Source organism: Acomys russatus, chromosome 24 (assembly GCF_903995435.1).
Source record: "Acomys russatus chromosome 24, mAcoRus1.1, whole genome shotgun sequence".
NCBI lineage: Eukaryota > Metazoa > Chordata > Mammalia > Rodentia > Muridae > Acomys > Acomys russatus.
In genome coordinates, this window is record NC_067160.1 from 52,968,775 (window position 1) to 52,992,651 (window position 23,877).

At 52.9% G+C, this 23,877-nt stretch overlaps 1 protein-coding gene across 2 annotated transcripts; it reads right to left on the reverse strand.

The window, feature by feature from the left end:
* Positions 1-420: 420 nt before the first annotated feature.
* On the reverse strand, positions 421-21,908 carry Miga2 (mitoguardin 2). Of its 2 annotated transcripts, none has more exons than XM_051166200.1 (15): positions 21,648-21,908; positions 19,193-19,403; positions 17,016-17,128; positions 16,195-16,312; positions 15,716-15,852; positions 9,453-9,570; positions 7,607-7,707; positions 6,995-7,110; positions 6,550-6,622; positions 6,345-6,431; positions 3,156-3,254; positions 2,852-2,986; positions 1,761-1,814; positions 1,113-1,229; positions 421-914 (listed from the first exon to the last, which is right to left on the reverse strand). In XM_051166200.1, the coding sequence occupies exons 1-15, from the start codon at positions 21,741-21,743 to the stop codon at positions 708-710; spliced, it is 1,782 nt and encodes a 593-aa protein (XP_051022157.1). In that variant the 5' UTR covers positions 21,744-21,908; the 3' UTR covers positions 421-707. The 2 variants fall into 2 exon arrangements, with proteins under 2 accessions (XP_051022157.1, XP_051022156.1); XM_051166199.1 differs by having other exon boundaries at positions 19,193-19,345; positions 21,648-21,793.
* Between the last annotated feature and the right edge of the window lie 1,969 nt (positions 21,909-23,877).

The window sequence follows — 23,877 nt, forward strand, 5'->3', positions numbered from 1 at the left end:
CTGTGCATCCTCTGTCCTCCCTCCCCTCCCCACCATGGTTCTTAGGGCCTCACTTCTGGAGCAGCAGATGGCAAAACAGGCCTTTGAGGGCTCTGGTTAGAGGCCTCAGCTGGAGCCTAGGACTGCCCAGGGGGTTCCAGGCTCACAGGGGATGGGAAGCCGCCAATCCTACCTCCCCCACCTGTGGAGGGGGCAGAGGTCAGCAGGGCATGAAAACGTGGGAGGACAGTGTTTTACGGTGATGAAGGGCTAGGCCCCACTCACATGTGAGCACAGGTGGGGCAAGCCTGCCTCTGGGTGGCCCAGATGGGGATTTCCGTACTGGCCAGAAGCCTGGGTGCTGGGAATATGTAGCTATACATGGCTCCTATTCCAGGGCCCTATGCCTGTCACCACATAGCTCTTCATGTCCTATCCTCCTTGTCCTGGCTGCAGCCCAGAGGGGACTGGGGTCCTGGGGTCCACACTCGGAGCGATTCTCTACCACAGCCTCCTCTCTCACTGCCTCCCCCAGTCAGACCCTGCTGTCTCTGGCCTGCTTCTGCTGCCCAGGGAGCCCCGGGGCAGCTGGAGAGGCTCCTAGTGGCTCCACTCCATGAGTCTGTCCTCTGGGTGTTGGGATGGCCTTTGGCCCCCCTGGCCCTTGGATGCCAACCGAAAGGAACGGAAGGGCAGCCTTCCCTCTCCCCTCCAGCCTGTCCCCCATATTATTGCAGCTCTTCCAGGGGCCCATTCTCTCGAGGCAGTGGTCCATTCAGCCCGGTGCTGCTAGCCACTGGTACCCCCAGGTAGCCCAGGAGGATCTCGCTGCGGCGCCGGGACAGCTGTAGGATGTCTTCTGCCAGGGCTGGCACCGATGTGTAGCGCACATTGTCCAGGTCAAACATGTCCCTCAGGTACTGCACAATCTGGTGCTGGGGGTAGAGATGGCTGTTGGACTGGGTCCTGTGGCATTGCCTATATCCCACAAAGTCCCTTTCTCAATGACCAAGCCCCAGGCCACTCTCCCATCCTCAGGCGCAGGCCTTCCTCATCTACAACAGCCCAAGGCCCCACCCCTCTTCTGGCATGAGGGGTGTCTGTGAGGGCAGGAAGCAGGGCCCGTCACATACCTTAAAGAAAGCACAGACTTCCGCCAGCTGGGGCTTGGGTCCGAGGAAGCCAAAGGCCAACACGGGGCTGACATGCTCCGATACGGAGTAGAAATGGGAGATGAAGCCGTCGGGCACCTGTGGTGAGTGGCAGGGGCTAAGGACCAGGCTGGGGTTGGGGACCTGTGGTCATCTAGAGGCCCACTACGTCCTGGCTAGGTGACCCTGGGTAAGTGGTGGACCTGTACAGAAAGCGCTAACGGACTGCTGAGAGCTGCCCATATGGGCCTTAGCACACAGAGCCTACCCAGGGCACTGGTCACAGCAGCTGGGACTGACTGGGCGGTAGAGCCTGGTAGCCATGGGGAGTTATGCGTCTCAGCTACTCCATCCACAGCGCCCATGCTAGGGAAGGAGAAATGCTCTGCTTCCTGACTCCTGTGGCCATTGGCCACTCCCATGCACTAGCCCTCTGTCCTTCCCAGGGTGCACTTCTCTGCTGAGGCCTGGGACATGATGGTTGCTCCCTGGGTAGGGAGCATGGTGGAGTCACATGACCTTTGGGGCACCTGGCCTAGTGGTGTGCAGTGGCAAGATGGGTGGTGAGTGTGGGGATCTCTGGCCACTCAAGACCCAGCTCAGTCCCAAGGGGCCTGACCAATCACTTACCATCAAGAGCCTCCTCTTGGCTTTCAGGACAGACCAGCACGCGGTGGCTAGGGCCTAAAATACAGGCAAGACCCCACTGTAGAACTAGAACAGTCTAACCAAGGCCCTTGCCCACAGTGAGCTCTCTACACAGCTCACACACACCCAACCATGCCTGAGCCTTGTTTTTTCTTTACCCTAAATTTGCAAACAGAAGCCTAATTTTTGTTGTTGTTCTTTTATTTTTCAAGACAAAGTTTCTCTTTGTAACAGCTCTGGCTGTCCTGGAATTCACTCTGTAGACCAGGCTGGCCTTGAACTCACAGCGATCGCCTGCCTCTGCCTCCTGAGTGCTGGGATTAAAGGCATGCGCCACCACAGCCTGGCCAGATGCCTAGTTATTTACTTAATATATGTGTGTGCCTTCGTGAGCCCATGCACTGCATGCATGCAGGAGCCTAGAGAGGCCAGGGACATGGAATGCCCTGAACTCGCCGTACAGGTGTTTGTAAGCTGCCACAAAAGCATTAGGAAGCGAACCTGGGTCCTTTTCAGAGCAGGAACCATTCCTGTGCACTCTTTCACCCCATACACACCTAGTATTGAGTCTCGGCTCTGACCCTGACTGCTTCAGAGCTCCATTTAGGTACGAGGCTTCCTAAGCCTCAGTGTCCTCCTCTGTGAAATGGCCATGAGCCAGCCATGACGCCCACCTCACCTGTGGTTGTGGGGAGCCACCATAAGCACTTTGTAAATGGGCTAGGTGGAGCCCAGTCATAGGGAGCAGCAGCACACTGTTACTGGTGGCCTTGGGTTTTTTGTTTGTTTGGTGGGTGAAGGTATTAGGATTTCGCCTCCATTTTAACCTAATGCGATTCATTAAAATGAATGTAAGCAATGCCAGCCCAGAGTGAGGTTCCGCGTCACCCGACATACAATACAAAGGGAAAGGAGCACCCTGCCAGAACCACGGCAGCAGGGAGCACTGGAGTGCCTGGAGAGAGCCCTGGCGCTGACATCCCAGAGCTCAGCGGGCAGCGACTGGCCCAGGGACAAGTGGACTAGTGCCCAAGGTCACGTGACATGCACACAGGAAAGGGGTGGTGACCCACTGTTTCCTTGAAGCTGTCGGACAGCCAGCGGTTCCGCAGGACAGCAAGCACCGAAGATGGGGGGTTCTCCAGGTCCTCAAAGGCATCCATGAGGATAAAGTCCAACACAATGTCGAAGAAAGTCATGCACGCCACCTGTGGGGGTGAGGTGGGGGTGGGGGGGTTGCATCTAGAGCTGCTGTGTATACAGCCAAGGGCAGAGGGGGCCTGTCTCCGCTGCCCAACACAGACAGAGCTGGGCACAAGCTCCCACCAAAATTGTCTCAGCTCTGAAGACCCTGGAGCTCAGCAGGAGCCGACTCACCCCTCTGCCCTCCAGCTCCAGCCGGGTGGTAGCCCAGGTCTCAGGCCGCAGGGCGTAGCTCAGCATCTCCTCATAGCTCTCCAGGAAGCCTTTGGGACTCTGTGAGAAGCACAGCCGGTTCTGGTTGTGGGAGAGGCTCTTAGACCCAGTTGGGTAAGATTCACAGGCAGGCTGGGCTGTGGATAAGAGTGTGCCAAGCAGGGCTGGGGCCTTACCCCAAAGAGGCAACAAGGTGTCTTTTGCCTTATCCTTCCAGAGAACCGGGGTGTGTCTGGGGCAGATTCCGCACCAGGGCACCCAGCCATACCTCAGGTTGGCTCACGTGTAGCCTTCTGGGAGCCAGGCACAGCCCTCCTACATGTTCTTTCCTTGGAGGTGCCCAAGAAAAAGTGCAGGCTACCATTAGCCTGGCCCTTGGCACAGGAGCACTCCATACATAGCGTGGCTGACACAGGACACATCCACTTATACATGGAAACAGCCCTTAGACAGACAGACAGACAGACAGACAGACACATATACATGGAAACAGCCCACTTAGACACACACACACACACACACACAGAGACACACACATGGAAGCAGCCCACTTAGAGACACACACACGCACGCGCGCAGGCTTGGCCGATGGCTGTATGGTTACAAAACGCCCTGATGCTACCCTCCAGAACCTGGCCATCTGCCACAGGGCCAGTGTCTCCACAGATCTGGTCAGGACATACACTGGACCTGGCCAACTAGACAGCCGAGCCTGGCTCTCTGTTCACTTGCTCAGCGGCCAGGAAAGCTGCTTGCACTCTCCAGGCTCAGCTTCTTTGCCTGCTGAACGGAAGCTGAGGCAGAGCTCTGACAGCGGCTCGGGGAGACAGGAAGGGGCAGGCCGGAGCTCACTTCAGGGGAGAGGGCAGGCACTGCGACAGTCACCTGTCAGGGCTCACAACACTGGCTACCGTGGGCATCACTGCATGGTAGGGGAAGCAGGGAGGAGTCACTATGAGCGCCAGGCAGGGTGGTGAGGCCGGAAGTGGGAACCCTCGGGGCTCATGTTTTTTGCCATTAAACACTAAACACACCTTTCTATGTTTTCTTCTGTGTAGATGTCACAATAAACCAAATGAAACATAATTGAGGACAAATGTGCTAGGCACACAGGGGACAAAGCCGGCAGAGTCTGCTATGCATCCAAGGCCCCAGGACCCCAAGCTGCACAGGGCAAAGTCTCAACATAGCCACAGACCAGCATGACTGCAGGCAGCTAGGCTACAGCTCTCAAGCAGTGGAGGACAAGGGTGGACGCAAGGCTTTTAGGTCATTCCTCCAGCCAGAGAGAGCAAGAAGGACTGAGGGGACAGCCTATTCCACAGCTTTGCTCCAGCAGAACCACAGGAAGCTGAGACAGGACCACTGGCATGAGTTCAAGGCCAGCCTGGGCCCCAAGAAAACAAGAGGACCAGGAGTGACAGAGGCACCTGCCACTTGAGTTCAGTCTCTGAACCCAGATAGAAGGAGAACTAATTCCTACCAGTTGGCCTGACCTTCGCATGTACACAGTGGTGTGTGCACATCCTCACGCATGCCCCCACACTCATGCACACAAATACAAATTTTAGCTTTTAATTGCAGCACTCAGGAGGCAGAGGCAGGCGGATCTCTGTGAGTTCGAGGCCAGCCTGGTCTACAAAGCGAGTCCAGGACAGCCAAGGCTACACAGAGAGACCCTGTCTAGAAAACAAACAAAACAAAAAATGTTAGGTGTAACGGACAAGGAAAGAAGCCAGGCGTGGCCAGGCACGCACGCGTGATTCTACCACTTGGGAGCCAGATACAGGAGGATCAGAGTCAAGGTTATCCTTAGCTGCACAGCCAGCCTGTGTTCCAGAACATCCTGTCTCAAGGGACAAGCTCCAATCCATTAACAAAGGCACACGTGGGTGATACACATGAGAACTTACACAACCTCTTCCACACGCAAAGGGGCATGGAGCAGTGAAGAGGGGCAAAGGTCAAGATTACAAAAACCCAGCATCTGCCAAGACATGCGGACACAAACTGTTTTATGTCGCCAACAAGGACCTAAGTGAACTAGCACGATCCCTCCAGGTCCTGTCAGCACCCAGGGCAGGGACCTCACAGGTCCCCGTGGAGCCTGTGTGCAGATGCCACCCACAATGGAGTACTTGGCAGGCAGGCAGCGACTGCCACCACAGCACACTGGCGCAGTAAGCTGGCTGAGTTACTCTGTGATATCACCAAACAGAAGCGGCAAGCTGCTGGCAGGGCACACCCGGGGAGGTGGAGAGAGACACTCGTGGCACAGGACAGTTGGGACTTAGGGTTGGCCATGGATAGGTGCAGGGGATCCTCTGTAGTCTGCTTTTCCTTTTTTGTTTTCCAAGACAGGGTTTCCCTATGTAGCCCTGGCTGTCCTGGAACTCACTCTATAAACCAGGTTGGTGTCGAACTCAGGTCTGCCCACCTCTCCCTGCCTGTGCGGATTAAAAGGCGTTGGCTGCTGCCACAGCCACCCATTCTGCATTTCATACTTGGTCAGTTTTATAAAGATGTACTGTTAGAGCCACCAAGTAAGAAAGTTCAAGTCTCTGGTTTTCCACGTTGGAACTGGGGGATGCCGCGGTGGGGGGTGGGGGGGGCAAGGGATACACCGACAACACAGGACCCACAACCATTTCCCAGCACCCTATGGCCACGAGACGGTGCCAGGACTCCCGCACTTGGCTTTAAAATGCTTGTATGTGTGCAGGCCAGAAGGAAATCAGGAGCTGTTCCTCAGACAGGGTCTCTCACTGGGGTTAGGGGCTCCCCAGTTAGAATGACTGGCCAGAGCCCTATGGACCTGGTCGTTTCCACCTCCATAACACTAGGAGCACAACGCTACCACACATGGCTCTTTAACAGACGGCTCTAAATGCGGGTCCTCTTGCTTACAAGGCAAGCCATCTTCTCGGCCCCAGGCATCGCTGTTTTAATTATTACTGTGATCATGTACCCAATCCGTGAGTGCAACACCTCCACACCACGGGCTGCATGTGGAGGTCAGGACAGCTCGGGGGCCTTGTTCCTCTCTTTTCTCCGTGGGCTGTGGGGGTCAACAGTCAACCAAACCAAACCCCCAGCCGGAAATAAGGTTTTGGAGGGAGAGCTCTGAAACAACAGTCCCACCCCAGCTACCTTCTCAGCCCTGGTCATTAGGCCTGTCACCATCTGCCGGCCGACCTCCCCGAAGAAGACCTGGTTGTTCTTCTCTTCTAGAAGGCCCTGGAAAAGGGGGTGGGGTGAGCTGGCAGTCTCCCAGAGCAGAGTCATAGCTGGGCAGAGTGGCCCTGTATGGGGCAGGCCCAGCACTCTCCCCCAGTGGTCCCTGCCCCACACTCACCTCAAAGGCCTGCCGTACACAGTGCAACTTGGCCAGAAAGTCCTGGTCACTGTAGCAGCCCAGCAGCTCAGTCCTGAGGAGAGGGACAGATGGTGTCACGCCACCTGGTCCTGCCTGGCACAGGCCCGATGGAGGGTAGGGTGTACCCTGGGTGAGGAGGAGAGGACAAGGGGCCAGCCTGGCCCTGCCTCAGCCTAGCAGTGTGACCTCTGGCTGCTGCCAGCTTCCCTCTACCCTTCAATCTCTTCCCAGCCACGGCAGAGGCTGACTGGATGGTCTCTGGGGCCACACTGGCTCCTCTGGACCTGGGCCCAGGTGGCAGTTATGGCTGTGGTACCTGGGCTGACATCAGCCTCCTTCGGCCAAGCCAGCCATCGCCATCACTGGGACCTCCGCACCTCTTCCCTGGGGCAGGAGCTCACTCACAGCCGCCATAGACTCTCACCTGAGCGTTCGACACGGGACTTTCCCCTCCTTCACCAGCTGCAGAGCCTCCTCGTAGGCAGCAGCAGGTCTGGAGAGAGGGAGCGGGAAATCTCCAACCTGCAGGGACTCAAAGAGCTGGGGAGGGGCCAAGGAGGCCAGTGAGCAGCACCCCACAGGGACCACAGCTCTGGGCCCCACCAACAACAGTCACCCGTGGGGCCTGCCTACGACCCACCATGAAGCTACCAAAGGCACACTGGCCCTATGAGACGGGAGGCCTAGGTTCATGTCCAGCCCCAGGCCTCAGCACTCTTACCAAAGGAAATGCCTGTGGACACACGCTCCCATCACCTGTCTCAAGCACAGACATCACGTCCCCTACCCCAGTCTGGTAGTAGACTAATGCTGACCAAAGGACTAGTTGACTAGAGAAGCCAGAGATGGGTGTGATTTCAAGCCCAATGGTGGGGACCCCTGCACTGACCATGCAGATCCATAACTCCTGGCTTCTCAGGCCTCCCTGAGCTAGCAACTTCAGAGTATCTAGGAAGCAGAGCTTGGTATCCACCCAATAAAATTACCTTATTCCCCCTATAAGCTAGTGCTCAGAGGCCTGGCCCAACCCAATCACCTCAGTGGCTGAGAAAAAGGAGTCCTCCGAGGTCAGGCTGTCCTCATCATCAGCCCGCAGACGCAGTGAGCCCTCCGTCAAGGGCAGCATGAGGGTCCTCTCTGGAAGAGAGTAAAACTGGCTGAGCGCCCCCACCCCAAGGTGTTGCACTCAGCACCACCCCCTGGACCCCCAGAGGTTCTGTCTAGGGTGGATGTTGGCAGAGGTCAAGAAGCTGCCCAGAGTGTGTGACAGCAGTGGGGTCATCTTAATACCTGTTCACATTCCACGTGCCCTGGTGGGCGAGTGCCTTTCTACAACTGAACCTGCCTGCCTAAGGACGTCTGCAGGGCAATTAGCTAGCATTCCCACAGCTGCAGGCTCTACAGCTCAGGGGTCTGGACCTTCAGGATGCTCAGGACCACAGACTTGATGGGACTACCTCGAAGTCCCTATCAACCTCTGTCACAGAGGAAGAGCCAAGGGAACAGGGCTCTCCCAGTAGGCAAGGCTACACTGAGGCCAGTGCCAAGGAGCTAGGAAGACGCACTCTGGACCCCAGCTGTTCCCGTAGTGAACCCTGGAAAAGGGTATACATATTGCAGGCATGAGGACGACACTGGACAATGGGCCGAGGAAGCTGGTTCCCTGTCTGTGGGTCACATTTCCTCACCTCTACCAAGTGACAAGAGGACTTCTGCTTGTGGCACTCTGCCTGCTGCTGGCTAACCGCCATGTGAACCCAGAGGCCTGAAGACCTGTCCGGGAGATGTAGACACACAGCCCAAGGATGTTCCCAAGAGGCCAGGACAAGGCACACTAACTATGGGGTAATGGGAAGTTTTAGTGTCTTATTTGCCTCGTGTGGGCTCTGAGAGGGGCTCTTTGCCAGAGCCCAGAGAGAAAGGGTGGGGGAGGGGGCTCTGAGAAAGGAGGAGGCTGCTGTTGATGCAGTTTGACAAAAAGTTGGAAATGTCCTGAAACAAAGATTGGACTTGCCTCAAGGAACCCGAGGACCCTAACCAGAGGAAGGAGCTGAGAGACCTACGCTCTCTCTCCGCTCTAGCCTTCTTTCTCTCCTACCTGGAGTTGGGGTGGTGTAGGGTTAGGCTGGATAAAGGTGGGGAAGGAGAAAGAGATATAAGAAAAGATTCAAAGATGGCGCCTGCACTGTGGACTCTTTGCTTCCACATCTGCCTGCTGTAGCGGATATAAACATGTTTTTGTTTTGATCCCAAGTGTGGGATGGGGAACAGACTTGGGAGAAACCAAGTGATGTTTATCCACTGGAAGAGGAACCATCTCTTGTGGGGGCTCGGTCTTTGCCAGCTGAAAAACATCTTAGTATGGATCCGAGAGGAGATATTTATATGAGCCAAAAGCAAGAGGCGTGGCCTTTTGGTCTTGGTATTGTTTCCTATTGTTTGGCTGTTCATCGCTCCCCTTCGAGCCGTTCCTAGAGAGAAATGCTCCAGAGAACGGGTCGAGGTTCCTGATTCCTGCTGCTGCTCCGGGTTCTGGGTTCCGGCTGCTGCGGTTGCAATCCCCTTTGCTGAATTGCTGGTTGCTGGTTAACGGGTCTGCTGGAATCCTACCAACTACACCAGTGGACCTGCTCCCAGGAACTGAGCCTTGCTATTAACCTCTTTTCTCTCCTGTCTAAGGTAGGTGGGTTGGAAGGAAGGTGTAGGCATTAAAGAACCCCAAATAAAGTAGGTATGAAAAAGTTCAAAGCCTGTAAGGGAACACCTCAGTTTCTCTATCTGTTCAATGAGACTCTGGGAATTTGATTTGTATGCAGTAATGGGGAAGCATGGCCCCGTTCCTGGTGCCTCAGGCCTGCAGCAGGCTGCCCTGTCCTACTCACCAAGGTCCAGCAGCATGCCCTCAGAGGGGAAAGTGGAGCCAAACTCTTCCTGCAGGTGGTAGGCCCGGTGCAACAGGGACTCCAGCTTCTCAGCAAACTCCCTCCGTTGGGACTCTGGCTATGACAAAAACAACGACCTTCAACCTAGAGCTGCCAAGCTCCCCATTTGAATAGAGCCCCAAGAAAATGGAGCAAGTTCTGGGTCCAAAAGAAGAACTCTAGACTGCGGAGGCACTGGGCACATGTGCCTAAGGTGCAGTATCATGGGTACACACCCACCATGATGCCAGAAAGACATGCAAGGACCTTAGTAGGAAGGGCATCCTGAAGCCCTGCAGGAGAATCTCAGGTTTGAGGCCAATGTGGGATATGTAGTGAGTTCCAGGCAGACAGGACCACACAGTAAGACTCTGCTTCCAAAAAAAAAAAAAAAAAAAAAACAAGGCTGGGCAGTAGTAGCGCACGCCTTTAATCCCAGCAGTCAGGAGGCAGAGGCAGGCAGATAGATCTCTTGAATTGAAGTGAGTGAGTTCCAGGACAGCCAAAGCTACACAGAGAAACCCTGTCTCAAATAATAATAACAATGATGATGATGATGACGATGATGGAAAAATTGGTCTCATTATTTTGTTGTTGTTGCTTGAGACAGGGTCTCTCTGTGTAGCTTTGGATGTCCTGGCCTCGAACTCACAGCAATTGGCCTGCCTCTGGGATCACAGATGTGTGCCACCACGCCCGGCTGGTCTCATCTATTTTTTTCCTTGCTTTCTCCCACCCTGAGACAGAACAGGCTGTGGTCAAACTCACTATGGAGCCGAGGATAACCGTGAACTCCTGATTCCGCTGCCTCTACCTCCCAATCCTAGAATGATGTGTGCAGCACTACACCTGGTTTTCTGTGGTGCTGAAGACTGAGCTCAGGGCTTCCTGCATGGTAAGTAAGTGCTCTACCAGCCAAACCATACCCCAACCCCTCACCTTGCTTTCTTGTTGGCTGGCTGGCTGAATGTTTCCCAGAAAACACTGTGTCTCTAGAAGTTCCCCAATCAAGGGAGATTTTACTACAGGAATGCCATAGCCTACAGGTGACAAGCTGGACAGCAAAGGACAGGGGGCAGGAGAGTGATATCAAGAAGGCACAAGCAGGGCTTCAGCTAGAGGCGGAGGGTGGGAGCTGGAGTTGGGGTACAGCTTCCTGTGACCTCTGTGGCTGTGTTGCTACTCTGGACATCCCGCCCCAGGCATGCAAAGTTGGGTGCTGCTCCCTCCACCCTGGGGGCTCTTGGCTTTGGGGTCCCAGGGCGAGGCAAGGGTTAGCCTGACTACTCTCTCCATGGAGGTGGAGGCACCCGGAGCAGAGCCTGTTGCTACAATAACCAGAGCCCAGGGAGGTGACAGATGAGGGCCAATTAGGGCCAAAAAAGGGCCAGGAGAGCTACAGGGCAGCCGTCATTGAGGTCTCATTCTGGTCCCGCAGGGACATCCCACAGAGAAAATTCAAGGTGGTGAAGTAGCACAGGTGTCTTGCTAAAATATGGCAGGACAGAGGCCTGGACCAGACCTACAGGACTCTGGGCCACAGGCCACTCTGCTGGGTGCCTGGCTGCCTGGTAACTCCTTAGGACATCTGTCAGCTCTCTGGGGAATAACCATGGGTGGCTAAGGCTGCAGGAGCTTAACACAGAAAAGCAGACACAGTCAAGTTCAGAATTTTAAAAATTCTGGGGCTGGAGAGATGGCTCAGCAGTTAAGAGCACAGTCTGCTCTTCCAGAGGCCAGGAGTTCAATTCCCAGCAACCACATGGCGGCTCACAACCATCTATGCCCTCTAATGCCCTCTTCTGGCCTGCAGGTGTACATGCAGATAGAGTGCTCATACACATACATAAAATAAATAAAATCCCAAAATAACAAAACAAAACAAAACAGATTCTATTTTGAGACAGGATCTCTGTAGCCCAGCTTGGCTTCAAACTCAACATGTTTGGGGAGGGGAGAGGGTTTTTTGTTTTTTGACACAATAGCCTTGGCCATTCTGAGACTCACTCTGTAGACCAGGCTAGCCTCAAACTCTGAGATCCCCCTGCCTCCGCCTCCCAAGTGCTGGGACTGCTGGCATATTCCAGGCTTACATGGAGGTGGGGATGGAAGCCAGGGCTTGGTGCCTGGTAAGCAAGCACTGTGCCAGCTAAGCTTCACCTCTGACCCAGAATTTAAAATTGTGTCTTTCATGGATGCCATCACAAATGTGAAAAGAAACCGGGTGAGCACCATGGTGCACGCTTTTAATCCTAGATTGGGAGGCAGAGGCAGGGGGATCCCTGGTCTGCACAATGAGCTCCAGGCTATGCAGAGAGACCCTATCTCAAAACAAAATAAACCAAAAAAAAAAAAAAAAAAAAAAAAAAAAGACCATGAAAACCCACAGGAGAGAAGATCTCTGTGAGTCATGTATCTGACAGCAGAACTGAACTCAGACTATAAGAATGTGTACAACTGTACAACTCAACACCACCACCGTCAAATTAAAAAACAACTGGCGTGTTTGTAATCCGCCATGCAGGGGCTAAGGCAGGAGTAGGATCAGAACAGACAGACATTTCTCCAAAGGAAACATACAGGTGGGGGCCAGCAACAGGACCCAGCAGACAGAGGTGCTTGGCAACAAGCCTGAGTCCCGGGACCCAAACAACAGAGGGTCAACTCCAACAAGGTGTCTACCCACCTCCACATGTGCACCATGCCTTCCCAAACGACAACACTTACACACAGAAGGCCAACAGCACACGAAAAGCCAGGCAACAGCAGCAAAGGAACGCAAATCGAGGCCAGAGTAGAGGGCTTGGGGAGGAGGTAAGGTAATGTGAGGGTACCGGGCGTGGTCACACACGCCTTTAATCCAAGCAAAGGCAGGCGGATCGCTGTGAGTTCGAGGCCAGCCTGGTCTACAAAGTGAGTCTAGGACAGCCAAGGCTACACAGAGAAACCCTGTCTCAAAAACAAAAACAAAAACAAACAAACAAAAACCCGTAACGTGCTGGGCATGGTGGCGCCGGCCTGTAATCCCAGCACTCGGGAGGCAAAGGCAGGCGGATCGCTGTGAGTTCAAGGCCAGCCTGGTCTACAAAGTGACTCCAAGACAGCCAAGAGTACACAGAGAAACCCTGTCTTAAAACCAAAAACAACAACAAAAACTAACACAGGGAGCGGGATGGTGGCTCAGGACTTAAGAGGACGCAGGCGCTGCTCCCAGCAGCACAGGGTGGCTCACCACTGTCTGTAACCGTTTCAGGGGATTTGGGCCCTTTGCTGACCTCAGCTGGTACCAGGCACACTTGTGGTGCACATACATACATGGGGGCAAAATACACACACACAAAGTAAAATAAATCTAAACCAACAACAAAGAGGGTGGTGAAGCAGCCAGACACCTCAGCAGGTAAAAGCTGCCAGGGCTGACAATGTGACTTCAGCCCCCAGGCATACATGGTTGATTCCTGTAGGTTCTTCTGACTTCCACAAGCCCACTGTGGTGCGCGCGCGCGCACACACACACACACACACACACACACACAAATATATTGTAATTTTAAAAAAATTAACCAAGTCCGGTAATCCCAGCGCTTGGGAGGCAGAGGCAGGCCTCTGTGAGCTCAAGCCTAATCTATTTAGCCGGTTCCACACAGCCAGGGCTACATAGTCAGACTCCATCTCAAAACGAAGAAAGGCTGGCAAGATGGTTCTGCGGATAAAGGCGCTTGTCACTAAGCCGTGATGACCTGAGTTTGGTTCCCAGGACCCACAGGGTGGAAGAAGAACAGATTCCTGGATTATCATGTATGTACATAGCCTGCTTGCGTGCACGCTCTCTCTCTTTCTCTCTCTCTCACACACACACACACACGCACACACACACACGCACACACACACGCGCACACACATGCACACACGCACGCACGCGCGCACACACACATACACACACGCACACACACGCACACACATGCACACACGCACACGCACACACACGCGCGCACACACACATGCACACACATGCACGCGCACACACACACACACACACACACACACACACAAGCATGCAGACAAGTAAACAATGTAATAAAAAACGTTTTTCAAAGCAATAAAGCTGGGCATGGTACCACATACCTTTACTCCCAGGCCTCGGGAGGCAGAGGTAAACATGCCTCTCTGTGAGTGTGAGGCCAGCCTGGTCTACACTGAGAGTTCTAACCCAGCTAGGACTACAAAGTGACACCCTGTCCTATGCACATACAGATAAAACCCGAGTAGCAAACACACTGGGGAACCAGAGCCACGCCCCTCAATCCTCTTTCCTAACAAACACCTGTGGGCGCCACCATCTGCCCACACTAGGGTCTATGGCATCTGGGGAGCGGAGGTGTCTTGTCTTTGCAACCCACTGTCTTCATGACACATTTCTGAGCTCAGCTTTCCATTTGGGCAAGAGAAACACACTTTTTCCTGTTACCATCTGTGCCAGGCACCACCCACCCCTGCACTGCACACTGTTTTTTGGACACCCCATCAAGCAGGTACCACGCCATGGCAGTGGAAAGACAGAACTAAAACAGAGGAGACACAGCCCCTCTGTGAGACACAGCCTCTCTGTGGTCTCAGGGGCACAGGGCGGTCCTGGCCTGAGATCTGGCACACACCTCCCAGGCAGGTCTTTCTAGTCCCCCACACCTGAGCAACAAGTGCCTGTGAGCTCCCCCTGGGCTCGCCTTACTCTGAAACCCAAGTTGACCTGGAACTCATTTGCAGCCCAGGCTGGCCTCAAACATTCTGTGACCTTCCTAACTCTGCCTCCCCAGTTTTGGCTATGTGCTGCCATGTGCTGGCTCCCCCAAATTTCTAATGTCTAAGGCTACTGCCATTTCCTGACTGGTTTCCAGACATCCTACTGCTCCCCAAAATTTGCGCCCACCTGACCTTGCTCAGACAGAGAACACGATTCTGGGAGCTTTGGGTTTGCATAAAGAATAAAACAGAAACAGCCCACAGTGTTGCTACCTACACAAGCCAATGCCAAGCACATGTGCTCAAAATTATCAACCCCGGGGGCTGCAGAGATGGCTCAGCAGTTAAGAGCACTGTGTTCTTCCAGAGGACCTGAGTTCAATTCCCAGCAACCACATGGCAGCTCACAACTGTCTATAACTCCTGTTCCAGGGGACCCAGCACTCTCACACAGATATACATGCAGTCAAAACACCAATATACATTAAATTAAAAAAAAAAAATCAACCCCAGGGCTGGGGCCATTGTGTGCTTGGCCCTAGTTTTTTATTTTTGTCTTTTTAACCACAACAGAGGAAAAACATACTGTCAACATAATGAAAGCCTTTCTACCTTTCTCTCCAGAACTCTCTACAGGTAATTACTCACTACACATGTACACCTGGTGGTGGTGGTGGTGGTGCACCTCTTTAATCCCAGCACTTGGAAGGCAGAGACAGGTGGATCTCTTTGAGTTCCAGGCCAGTTTGGTCTACAAAGCCCAGAACAGCCAGGACTATACAGAGAAAGCCTTGCCTCAAAAATACCAGAGAAAAAGGGGAGGGTGGGGGCTAGACAGATGGCTCCGCAGTTAAAGAGCATTTGCTGTTCTTCCAGAGGACCTAGGTTTGGTTGCAAGCAGCCATGTAATGGCTTGAACCTGTAACTTCAGGTCTCAGAAATCTTATCTTTTCCTCTTCTTTTTTTGGGGGGTGGGGGCATTTGAGACAGGGTTTCTTTGTGTAGGCAGCTAAGTCTAGGGAATCTAACACCTTGTGGATTCTGTGGGTGCCAACATGGTTCACAGACATACATGCAGGGAAACACACATAAAATAAATAAATAAAATTACGAAATTACAATAAAACACTTGAGTGGTATTCCAATAAATAAATAAATAAATAATAACACCAAACTCAAAGCCCCAGAATTTAATCAACCAGGGACAGAGGCCCATTTCCTATAGCCGTGCATAAATACCCCAACTGCCACCCCCCACTCCCCACCCCCTGAACAGAGCTGAGAAGGATCTGATTATCAACCTGGGACTTGCTCACCAAGCTATCAGCACAACACAGCACTAAGTACGGTAGTTGTGCAAACTGCTTTATTCCTTTTGGTGGAGCCGTCACGAATGGAGACCCGCGAACGCCTGTGAGAGGGCTTGCCACAGCCAGTCTATTCACCCTGCCAGCCCTGCATAGGGCCTAGGGAACACCACCTACCTCCGACAGTGCCTCGGACGAGGTGTCTGGGTTCTGGAGGCTATCCCCTGGTGTGGGGGTGCTGCCCCCATCCCCTCTCTGGCCCACACTCAGCGCCTGCTCCCATTTCTGCAGGGCTTCCTCAAACAGCTCCATGCCTGAGAATATGTGAGAGAGGAGAGAGGGTCGGGTCTCACGGTCTCACCCTGAAGGGGATGCAGCACGGCGGGAGGCAGAAGGTGGAAGGCCATGGCAGGGTCAGAACTGGGCAGGCCTCTACAGATGGGTCTCGACTTCTTCTGCACTAGCCAGTACCCAGGTCTTTATCCAGCCAGGATGTGTCTTCTGACCAGAAAGGGCCGCCAGGTCGTGACAGGGATCTGGGATGGGGCAGTAAGTGAAGAAGGGACCTGCCTTGCCCAGACTCCTAGAAAACCACTCCTTGCTGCCACAGTGCTGCTACCCCACCCCCAGGTTCTGAGCTAGTGTCCCGGCCGAACCTTGCACATAGAGGCTCTCGGCACTGCCATCGGTGGTGGGCACAGACTCTTCCATCCCTCTGGTTTCCCATGAACCTGAGCACGCAGCTGTGGGGCTGGATGAATTGACCACTACCATCTGGGGACCAAGGATACAAATAAGAAGTGAGGCCCTTTGTGGGTCCCCTCTAAGCCCACTCCCCCACTGCCAGGACCACAGGCCACATGCCCTCCTAGATGGCTCCCCTGAGTGAGCTAGGGCCGCACCCACATCCTCAGAACAGCCTGATGCCCCACAGAGAGTGCCCGAGGATGAAGAAACACAGAGGTCAGTATCAACGGCCATGCATGAAGCCTCCCTAGGCCCCGTGCCTGCTTTACTCGTCTGACAAGGAGGACAGACAGCTGCTGCCCAGTTTCGGGGCCTCTCAGCCACAAGAGCCTCTATCTTCCCAGAGGAGACTCAGGGCAAGGGCATCACCAGCTAGGCTTAGCGCTCTGGCCTGGTCCTTGCTGAACAGACTCAGAATGAGTCTGTGAACCCAAGGGTGAGCTTCAGTAAAACAGGGCTCACCTTTGTGCCCTTTATCTCTGGACCCTCAGCCCTGCCCCATCCTGGACACCTCCCAGGCTCTTGCTCAATGTCTGCCGGCCAAACTTGCCGATAAGCTCTCCCTGGCACCTACACACCTTGCTCCACCTGGTGCCGCCTACTATCGTCAGCGGGCTCTGAAGCTGGAATTCATGAATGAGGGTGTGAAGGGGGCCTCTCTCCCATCTCCTTTACCAAGAGGGTCCCGGTGGCACCTGCCCCCACCCCTCACCCCACCCCGGCTCCTCACCGAGGCCAAGCTGTGGGAGGAGCCCGAGTGCTTGCTGGGCTCGATGGAGGAGATGCCGCTGAGGGTGTCATTGCTCTTGCTGCTGGGGCTCTGAACCCTCCGGCTGGAGTAGCCTGTGAAGAGAAGGGAGGATCTGACATGCGTCCCCCCTCCCCCCTCATCTCTTTGGAAGTGTGTCTTGACCTTCTAAGCTAAGATGTCAGCGTATCCGAGTGTGTTCACTTAGCAGAGCCAGGCCCATAGGAGGGCCCCAAATGCTGGAACAAGCTGAGAGCAAGGTGGGGTCACTTCCCTACAGCTTGCCTGCGTGCCTGACTGAGTGAGTGATAAAGAATTCTCTTTACCAGATGCCTCAGCAGGTAAGGGCACTGCACTTGCTGCCAGGCCAAACAACCCGAGCTCAGTCCCCTACAGGAGGAGAGAAGCAACTCCTGAATGCTGTCCTCTGACTTGCATACACCCACCAGGGCACACACACATGCACCACCACCCGCCCCCACCCCATAAAGTATAAATAATGTAAAAATAGTAAAGGACCGGGCTTTAGCTCAGTTAGAGAAAAAGCCCAGGTGCACAAAGTCCTGGGTTTGACCCTCTAGCACCTCATAAACTGGGCATGGTGGCACAGGGTGCCATGATCCCCCACTCAAGAGGTACAGGTGAGAGGATGAGAAGTTCCGGGTCAGGCTGGGGAGGTGGCTCAGTGTGGTAAAGCGTTTGCTGGACAAACATGAGGACCTGAGTTCAAATCCCCAGATGTCATGTAAAGCCAGGTACAGTAGCCCACATCTCCTGACTCTCCTATGGTGAGATAGGAGTCAAAGGCCAGAGAATCCTAAGAGCTCAGGGCAGCTGTGAATAACCAAGGTGCACACCAGCACCCCAGGCTGACTTCTGGCTGCCATACTTGCCTTGGGATACTTGCTACACTCACCCATAAAGGCATGTGCACACAGAGCACAACTACACACAAATTAAGCAAAGTAAACAGAGTAAAAAAAGGCTATTCTCAGCTACACAGTATGTTCCAGGCCAGCCAGGGCTATCTGAACCTGTCTCAAAACGGGGACGGGAGTTGGAGAGAGGGCTCAGTGGTTAAGCACACTGGCTGCTCTTCCAGAGGTCCTGGGCTCAGTTCCCAACACCCACATGGCAGCTCACACCCATCTCTAAGTCCAGTTGCAGGAGACCCAGTGCTGTCTTCCGACCTCTACAGGCACATAGTGCATATACACACATGCAGGCAAAGCGCTCGTACACATAAGCTAAAGAAATAAATCCTCAGCCAGGTACAGTGGCACACGCCTTTAATCCCAGCACTCAGGGAGGCAGAGGTAGGCAGTTCGAGGCCAGTCTGGTCTACAAAGCGAGTCCAGGACAGCCAAGGCTACACAGAGAAACTCTGCCTTGGAAAAAAGCAAAATCCTCAACAGCAGCACCAGGATTGGCAGGCAGGCTCAGCAGGGAAGGCTGCTTGCCACCTCGCCTGATGACCTACATTTAACCCTTGGGATGCACTTGGAAGGAGAACCAACTCCCACCAGTTACCCTCTGATTGCCTCAGCTACACCATGGCACATGTACATACAACAAATTAAAGAATTTTCAAACCTCATTTTCCTGACCTTTTTTCTTATGTATTTTTTTTTGGTGGTGGGGGACACAAAATCTCACTGTCGCCACAGTAGCCATAAATTCTTCAGCCTCCTGCCCCATCCTCCCAAGTGCTCAGATTACAGGTGCACACTACCTCACCTGGCTTTAAAATTTATTTCCCAGACAGGCGTGGTGGTGCACGCCTCTAATCCCAGCGCTCAGGAGGCAGAGGCAGGCGGATCACTGTGAATTCAAGGCCAGCCTGGTCTACAAAGTGAATTCAGGACAGCCAAGGCTATACAGAAAAACTGTCTCAAAAACAAAACAAAACAAACAAACAAACAAAACATTGAGTGCCTTGGAGAGACATCCATGGTCCTTGACCTGGGCGCCCTCTAGAGTAATAAAGATACCCAGAACCATCGCCACCCACCAGGACTGAGCCCAGTATCTCACAGAATGGCTTGATTATCATTTCTACAGAGGGCAGCGTAGCTGTGAGGCAGGAAGGCAAGAGCCCGAGACCCCAGTGAGCAGCGCTGAGATGTGATAACGTCAGGCCTCCCCCGGCAGACACCTACCTTTCTTCACGGAAGGGACCTTGCGGGCCATGAGGATGGGCATGGGTACCGTGCCCAGCTGCTCACCTCCCACCTCGGGGCACACCTGCTTCTTCTTCCGCCGGCGCCTCTTCAGCTGGTGGGCGGCCAGGGCCAAGGCCACAGTCCCAAGGGCTGTGGCAAAAAGAACCTTCCTCAGGCCTGGTGTCAACCGCAGTTGAGAGAATGCAGACTAGAGGAAAGAGACAAGTGGCCTGGTTATGTCACCCAAGGGGAAGCGCTGAGTGTGGGCACAGCGTCCGCTGAGGATCAGAAGAGTGACAAGGGCCATTAACAGTAGATCAGGTCGGCTTCTCTGAGGCGTGGGTCAGAAACATAAAGACAGCACCGTCCCCTGAGGAGATGAATACTGGGGTCCAGTGTGCCCCCACACTGCTGGTCACTGGCCTGTGCCTGAAGGGGTGCTGTGTACCAGGGCATAGCCTGTGTCACCTCTCATAATCCCCACCACCTTCCAAATGAGAAACGTGTGGTTCACTTCAGTTACAACTGTGCAGACAGTGACCAGTATACAACTCAAACCGAGATGTGATGACTGCATTTCCCAGTGACACCCACAGCAAAAGGCTCTCACTGCCCCAGACCACTCCATCCAAACAGGCCGGCCCTGGCCACGCTCTGCTGCTGGCCCAGTTGGAACTCCCTCCCACAAAAGAGAGCTTTAGGGGGTGTGAGGAACTGAGTCAGCTTTCTGACTGACAAACTATGAACTCAAGAGGTCACCTAGCCTTAGGGTGAAGACTGGGCTTAGGACAGTCTTTTTCTTTTTTTTAAGATTTATTTATTTATTATTATGTATACAGTGTTCTGTCTGCATGTATACCTGCATGCCAGAAGAGAGCATTAGATCACATTATAGATGGCTGTGAGCCACCACGTGGTTGCTGGGAATTGAACTCAGGACCTCTGGAAGAGCAGTCAGTGTTTTTAACCGCTGAGCAATCTGTCCAGCCCAAGACTTAGCCTTTCTTTTTTTTTTTTTTTCTGTTTTTTGTTTGTTTGTTTGATTTTATTTTTGAGACAGGTTTCTCCATGTTATCTTGGCTGTCCTGAACTTGCTTTTTAGACCAGGCTGGCCGCCTGTGCCACCACACCCTGGGACAGCCTTAATGTAACCAGCTTTGGGCTTATGGCCAACTTTTTTTTTTTGGTTTTTCGAAACAGGATCTCTCTGTGTAGCCCTAGCTGTCCTGAACTCACTTTGTAGACCAAACTGGCCTCAAACTCCAGTGATCCACCTGCCTCTGCCTCCCAAGTGCTAGAATTAAAGGCGTGCACCACCATGCCCAGCCTTTTTTTTTAATGTACACTGGTATTTTGACTATATGTTTATTTGTGTGCGGGTGTCAGATCAAACAAGAGTTATAGAGAGCTGTGAGCTGCCATATGGGTGCTGGGAATTGAACCCGCTGAGCCATCTCTCCACTCTAAGACCTAACTTTTTTTTTTTAACGATCTATTTATTATTTATACAGTATTATGCCCATATGTGTGCCTGCCTGCCACATGATGGCACTAGATCTCATTATAGATGGTTGTGAGCCACTATGTAATTGCTGGGAATTGAACTCAGGGCCTTTAGAAAAGCAGACAGTACTCTTAACCTCTGAGCCATCTCTCCATCTCCAAGGTCTAACTCTTTGTTGTTGTTGTTTTTCGGAGACAGGGTTTCTCTGTGTAGCCTTGGCTATCCTAGACTCACTTTGTAAACCAGGCTGGCCTCGAACTCACAGCGATCTGCCTGGCCCGGCCTTCCAAGTCCAAGGCTTAACACTCTCTCTCTCTCTCTCTCTTCTCTCTCTCTCTCTCTCTCTCTCTCTCTCTCTCTCTCTTTTTAAAGATTTATTTATTATTTATACAGTATTCTGCTCACATGTGTGCCTGTCCACCACAAGAAGGCACCAGATCTCATTATAGGTAAGCCATCATGTGGTTGCTGGGAATTGAACTCGGGACCTCTGGAAGAGCGGTCAGTGCTCTTAACCTCTGAGCCATCTCTCCAGCCCACCAAGGCCTAACTCTTAATGATGTTCAAATTGACAGAATGTAGAGTAGCTTAAGAGGCAAGCCTCCTGACATAGCTGTGGAGAATCACCTACATTATTAGTGTTGGCCTCCAAGAACGCCTGTGATGGTCAACTTAACTGTAGAGGGGACCACTAATATGCAGGGCAAGATCCCCTGTATGCAACTGAGAAAGCGAGTTAAGCACTGGAAAGTTTGCATCTGCCGTTCTGTAGTGTGACCAGCCAGCCAGCTTCCTGCTTCTCCCTTAACTTGCTTCGGTCCTGGTATTCATCACAGCAATGAGAAACTAACTAAGACAGGTGGCATAGCTTCCGCAAGGATTCAGCTCTCCCAGGCGCCGAGGACCCCCTGCCCCCACCCCTGCCTCCGAGGACTACACCCATCTTACCTGACCAAACGTGGTATACAGGAAGACTGGTATCTCAGCCACAGTCATGGCCAGAGCCTGGATCATGGACATACCCTCAGTCCGACGGAACGCCATGGCAAGCCCAGCTCCCGAGGCGGGAACTCCCGGTGTAAGAGCTTCCAAGGAGTACGTCTTCAACTGGTCTCTGGCTGAGTCCTGGGCACCATCCACACCCCGGCAGGACAGGGGCACACATAACAGAAGGTCCTTCCACAGAGCTGATAGACAGATGACGGAGTGAGACCCTGAAGGTGCATGTAGGGCGGAGGCTGAGTGGGAGGACGCTCCCCTCCCTAAATTCAATATCCACTCCAGGCAAAAAGCTTGGGCCAGCGAGCTAGCCAGGCGGGCAAAAAAGTGCTGAGCAAGCCTGACAACTGAGTTCCCCAGAATCCATGGCTGAACATGCTGTTAACTTGACCAAATCTAAAATGACCTGGGTGATGATCTCTGAGCAGGTCTGTGAGGGATTCACAACGTAAGTCTCGTCCACCAAGGGCGGCACCATCCCCTGGGCTGCGGCCACGTACTGTGTAAATACATACATGCACTCTTTGACTCCTGACTGTGGGTACAAGGTGAGCGGCTGTCAGGAGAGCCTGTCGCTGTGACATCCCCACAATGATGGACTGTCACCTGGAACTGTGAGCCAAAGCAAGCTGCTTTTGCTAGGGGATCTTTAGCACAGAGACAGAAATGAAACTAGGTATGGAAGGAAACAACAGACTCCCAAAAGCTGTTCCCTGGCTTCCACCAGTGCTTGTGGCAGGTGTTCCTGCACTCATATACACAAATAATTCATTTCATTTATTTTAATTTTTTTTCAAGACAGGGTTTCTCTGTGTAGCCCTGTCCTTGACTCCCTTCGTAGACCAGGTTGGCCTTGATTTTGTTTTGTTTTGTTATTTCCGGAGACAAGGTTTCTCTGTGTAATAGCCCTGGCTGTTTTATTTTTATTTTTATTTTTTATTTATTTATTTTTTTGTTTTTCGAGACAGGGTTTCTCTGTGTAGCCTTGGCCATCATGGACTCATTTTGTAGACCAGGCTGGCCTCGAACTCACAGCGATCCGCCTGCCTCTGCCTCCCGAGTGCTGGGATTAAAGGCGTGCGCCACCACGCCCGGCCAGGTTGGCCTTGAACTCACAGCAATCCGCCTGTCTATGTCTCCCAGTGTGCCACCACGCCCAGCAATTCATTTTATTGATGTTTGTGTATATGCCACATATGCTCAGGTGCCTGCAAAGGTCAGAAGAGGGCATCAGAGACCCTGGACCCAGAATTACAGGAGTTGTGACCTGCTTGGTGTAGGTGCTGAGAACTGAACTCAGGTCTTCTGGAAAAGAAACAAGCATGCTTAAACACTGAACCATCTTTCCAGCTCCGGTAAAAAAATCTTTTAGAAGGTTGGGGCCAGGTGTGGTGGGGCAAATAAAGGCGTGGTAGCGCACACATTTAATCCCAGCACTCAGGAGGCAGAGGTAGGTGGATCCCTGTGAGTTTAAGGACAGCCTGGTCTACAAAGGAAATCCAGAATAGCAAAGGCTACACAGTGAAACCTTGTCTTAAAAAAAATAAAATTTAATTAAAAAAAAAAAAAAAAAAAAAGCAGGGACTGTAGAGACGGCTCCATGGTTAAGAACAGATGCTCTCTCAGAAGACCCAGGTTCAATTCCTACCATTGCCCGGTGGCTCACGACATCTGTGATTCTGACTCCAGGGGATCCAATTGCCCTCTGGAAGGCCTCGCCTCCATGGATACCAGACACGGATACAGTGCACAGATAAACATGCAGACAAAACATCCATAAAGTATTTTAAAATTTGGGCTTAGAAACTTGGCTCAGCAGTTAAAAGCATTGGCTATTCTTCCAGAAGGCCTAGGTTCAATTCTCAGCACCCACATAGTGCCTCACAACTGTCTGTATAGCGGAAGGGGACCCGTCATCCTCTGCTGGCCTCTGAAGGCACATGCATGGTACAGGGCATATCCATATGCGCAAAATGCTGATCTACGTGAATATTCTTTTTTAAAAAAGAGGTGCACACGTGAGCACAAAGAGATGTAAGCAGGAGAGACCTCCGGGGTTGGGCACCTCAGGGCGCTACAGGCTTGAGACCCCAGCTGCTTAAGACACCAAAGTTCATAGAATAACTGGGCAATTTAGGCATACCATGTCTCAAAAAAAAAGTAAAGCACTTGTCTAGCA

Excerpts from the sequence above, each read along its gene's own strand:
- Miga2 (XM_051166200.1), bottom strand. The coding sequence starts at position 21,743 with ATGGCGTTCCGTCGGACTGAGGGTATGTCCATGATCCAGGCTCTGGCC. Across the intron at positions 19,404-21,647 it reads TGTATACCACGTTTGGTCAG|TCTGCATTCTCTCAACTGCG; the intron begins GTAAGATGGGTG and ends TCTTTCCTCTAG. Across the intron at positions 3,255-6,344 it reads TAATGACCAGGGCTGAGAAG|AGTCCCAAAGGCTTCCTGGA; the intron begins GTAGCTGGGGTG and ends TGCTTCTCACAG.